This window comes from Alosa pseudoharengus, unplaced genomic scaffold, assembly GCF_046254945.1.
Source record: "Alosa pseudoharengus isolate Yale_2024_CS ecotype anadromous, Long Island Sound unplaced genomic scaffold, YU_APseudo_1.1 YU_APseudo_1.1_scf_20, whole genome shotgun sequence".
Lineage (NCBI taxonomy): Eukaryota > Metazoa > Chordata > Actinopteri > Clupeiformes > Clupeidae > Alosa > Alosa pseudoharengus.
The window spans coordinates 8,958,555-8,962,597 of record NW_027468664.1 but is presented as its reverse complement, the minus strand read 5'-3'; the positions used below and the strand labels follow the sequence as shown (position 1 = coordinate 8,962,597).

Sequence of the window (4,043 nt, the reverse complement as noted above, 5' to 3'; positions counted from 1 at the left end):
GATGACAGTGCTCTGTGAGCTCATGGGAAAAGCATGCACACATAGAGTACATGACACACACACACACACACACACACACACGCACACACGCGTACACACACACACACATACACAAAGAGAGAGAGAAAGGTAACCTCAGACACACCAGGTATAAAAAGGAGAGGTACAGCAATTTGTTAAAATGAAAGGAAATTTAAAGTCTTCCACTGATAGTTGCAGTCCTGGTTATTTATTACAGTACCTGAAAGAGTAATTGCTGGGGAACTTGTCCTTACGGCGCAGTGTGCAGTTGGAGTGTGTGTGTGTGAGTGTGTGTGTTGGTATGATTCCCATTTTTTTGTTTGACCCACCTGCTCATTTGAAACAGTGCCAACCCGCTACAATTTAAAACTAGGCTGCACTACACCTCCACTAAATGGACTTTGCTCCAACTTTATTTCAAAAACAGCGGCAGCGCACTCAGATTACTGCTCCTATCTCATCTCTAAACTACCTCATAACTTCTGAGTCCCTCCGGCCAGTTCCCCCCCGTTTGTCCTTGGCCGGCCCCGGGCTCCTGTCTAGCCGTCGGCAGGCTGGCTCTGGGCAGCAGCAGCAGGGGCCGGCTCAGTGGTCTTGCGGCCCGACGGGATGGGGGGCAGGATGGGCTTGGCGTTGGAGCCGGGCCTGGTGGGGTAGGGAGTCAGGGTGGGGGAGAGGTGCTCGGGGACGCCGCCGTGGGGGGCGGTGGGGGTCAGACCGTACTCAGAGGGATCTGCGGTAGAGAATCAGAGTTACAGATCAGTGACAAACAGCACTAGCGCATACTGTACGTCTCCTCCACAAAACACAAAGCCCTCTGCCCCTACAACATAAACAAGGAGTAGAGAATGTATAGGATGTAGGATTTAAGATAAATGTATGATGTAATGTATGATGTAAGATAAAGCTTAGAAAACCTAGTTTAGTTCAGTTTAGTGATATAAACAAACAATACACTTTAGGTCTAGGGAGCCCATATCATTTTATTACCACAGGGCTCATAAGGCCTTAGCCCATATGCCCATAAATAAGATTTACAAAATGCATGAATTCCTGGGCAATCAAAGAAGAATATCCTCCTATACCTGCTATAATACCAAAAAACTCAGTCCAGTGCTGTTCTTGTTGCTTTTATGCACCAGTGTATGGTACAACATGATATCACCACATGGGAGCTCAAGTTAATTTGATGATTTGACTCACAAGAACCTTTGCAGGCACCCCAGTTCTAATTAGCGTTCTAACCTTCAACATAATAGGGGGTAAATGGCACCGCAACTGTCCTACTTCCTGACCAAAGCTTTTTAGGAGAGTGGTGACATTTATTGGACAATTACCCAGGAGCCACGGGGACAAAAAGAAGGAGTTGAGGAAGAATCTTAAAGCAGGGCACCCCCTCTGAGAGAGGAGAGAGTGGAGGAGTGAGAGAGGACACAGGAAGTGCTGAAGGGACAGAGGAGGACAGAGGAGGACGCTGCTCACCTCGGACTGTGTCCAGGTCTTGGTGCACCAGCGCGGAGATGTCCAGGGGCTCCACTGCGGCCAGCCCCGAGCCCACGTCCGAGCCCCTGGCCGCGGGGCTGGCGGCTGAGAACGCTCCGGCCGAGCTGCGCATGGACAGGCCCGAACTGGCGCGGGATTCCTCCGAACTGAAGGGACGGAGAGAGAGGGAGAGAGAGAAAGAGAGAATGAGTGTGTGTGTGTGTGTGTGTGTGTGTGGGGGGGCAGAGAGGGTTTCTGGGAGAGAGAAGGAAAGAGAGCGACACTGACACAGGATAGCAAAGTAAAGAAAGACACAACAGACTAACAGATCGATAGAAATCTGCAGAACACAGACGGAGAACTGCGACAGAGGTTTGGTAAGCGGCTCAGAACAAATCTGACATGTGAAAGGACTTTTGGCTCCACCGGCACCACCTCCGCTTCCCCCACTTACGGTGTTGTCAGCAAAACATCGGGCTGCGGATCCAAACGATGACAGAGCACGGCCATAATCTCATCATAAACCCCCCACTTCCATATCTATTATCTCAGCCGCCTCGTGCCAAGTGCGCGTGAGGAGGAGGAGGAGGAGGAGGAGGAGGAGCAGAGGGCTGAAGTGCCTCTCTTGCATCTGTGACTTGTTAGACTCTATTAGGAGTTTTTAAGAAGCACTCTCATTGTTTGGTCGACAGCCAGGGGACCAGGGAGGGTATGTGTGTGTGTGAGTGAGTGTGTGTGTGTGTGTGTGTGTGTGTGGTGTCTTTATTGAAGTATGCCACAATCTTGTCTCGTAGCGCTCTTATAAAGCTGGCGCTCGTCAGGCGGGCGAGAGCACATGGTGGCGGAGCGGCACCTGCCCACAGGACTCTCCCCAAGTGGGCTCCATTAAGAAACCAACCGCTCTGAGAGTCACAGTCATTTACGCACATTTGTCTCGGTCTCCTGGGCTGCCAGTAAACGAAATACATCAATGCATAAATAAAATAAAGTATTCACAAGCCTGGGTGCCGCTTCCCAGCACTGGTGAGTGACTCGCATGTGATTAAATTGCCATTTTCCAAAAGACGTTACACACTAGTCATAATCGCTGTAGGCTGCCGAGTTGTGTGTTGGGAGGTGATGGTGGTGTGGTGGTAGTGGGGGGTCCCAGAAGAGGAGCAAAGCATCAAACTGTTAACACAATTAAGAGTGTTGTGTTTGCTTTTAGGGGCCAAGCCCCAGTAGAATGCAGAACACACGCCCGCGTGCCTGGCGGCTGCACACGACAGGGGCCTCTCGCCGCTGTGCCCGCATCGGAACACACGCGAGCAAATTACACAGCAGCTCCTGAGCAACCCTGGGGAGACGCACATTTCAGCGGCCGCGCTCCACGGACCAACCAGGCGAGTGGTGGAGACCTGCAGCCTGGGTTGTTTATTTTGTTTTTGTTGCTGGTTGAGTTTACACAGAGGAAAGGTACAATGCAGGGCGGAGAGGAGGAAGGTCGTAAATCTGAATTTATGAGTGCCATGACACATCCCCAGACGGAGGGCTATGATTGGTTGTGGGAGGGGAGGGTGGGGGTGGGGGGGGGGGGCATATGTCCTGCTTCTGTGAGCTGAGAGATTTCAACTCTCTACAGGGCAAGAGAGTTCTAGCCAACATATGCACTCACATATCAGAGAATTAGCGGAGGCAAATGCAGAGCTGGTATGTATAACGTGCTGCCCAACTCTCTCATCTAAATGTAATACTATTTCAAGGAGCTTCTAAGTTTTAATAATTCAGAAATAATTTAATTATCAGTATTCAGTAAAGTATTACACTAAAAAATAATTGAATAATGTGAATGCAATTCTTAATTTTTAAAACAGAGTGATTTTTCTCTGTATTCCCTTTCAGTATTGCCTAAGAGTAGTCCTTGTAAGAGTACCACTAAATACAAGAGTATTAGGGAAACCGTAGTTCAACAATTAAAAAGAGTTCATAGCTTATTTAGAGAGCATTAGCAATCTGCAAATCTAGCAAACAAACAGTCTGAATGCATCCTTCAGACAATGGAGGTGATGGAACGAGTTTCAGAGGATGAACAACTGAGAAGCAGGGGGTGAGATGAGGAGAGGTGAGGTGAGCGGAGGATGAGAGGAGAGGTGTCCAGTGTTCAGGTGGACATTTACTGACCTGCTGTCCTCGCCAGGGTTGGCCAGGTTGCTTCCTGCATGTCGCCGTGGAGAGGCCAATGATGATGGTGCTGTGTGAGCACACCTGCACACACACACACACACACACACACACCCACACACACATACATGTACACACACACACACACACACACACAAACACACCCACACACACATACACACACACACACACACAGACACACACACACACCACAAACACACACACACACACCCACACACACACACACACACACACACACACACACACACCACAAACACATATTCACACACAAACACACACACGAATTCAGGTGTGACCATATTATTGGAGCACAGAGAAGAAGTGGAAAGTTAGTTGGATACTGATCTACGGTGGCCGAC

General features: G+C 49.4%; 1 protein-coding gene across 1 annotated transcript in view; it reads right to left on the bottom strand.

Moving 5' to 3' along the window:
- Positions 1-309: 309 nt before the first annotated feature.
- Positions 310-4,043, bottom strand: part of lrguk (leucine-rich repeats and guanylate kinase domain containing) — a 19,796-nt gene continuing 16,062 nt past the window's right edge. The window contains exons 17-19 of the mRNA XM_076297509.1: positions 3,664-3,747; positions 1,504-1,670; positions 310-754 (exon numbers count right to left, since the gene is read on the bottom strand). Of these exons, the coding sequence (XP_076153624.1) occupies positions 561-754; positions 1,504-1,670; positions 3,664-3,747 (445 nt within the window). The 3' untranslated portion in view covers positions 310-560. The remainder of the gene's footprint in view (positions 755-1,503; positions 1,671-3,663; positions 3,748-4,043) is intronic.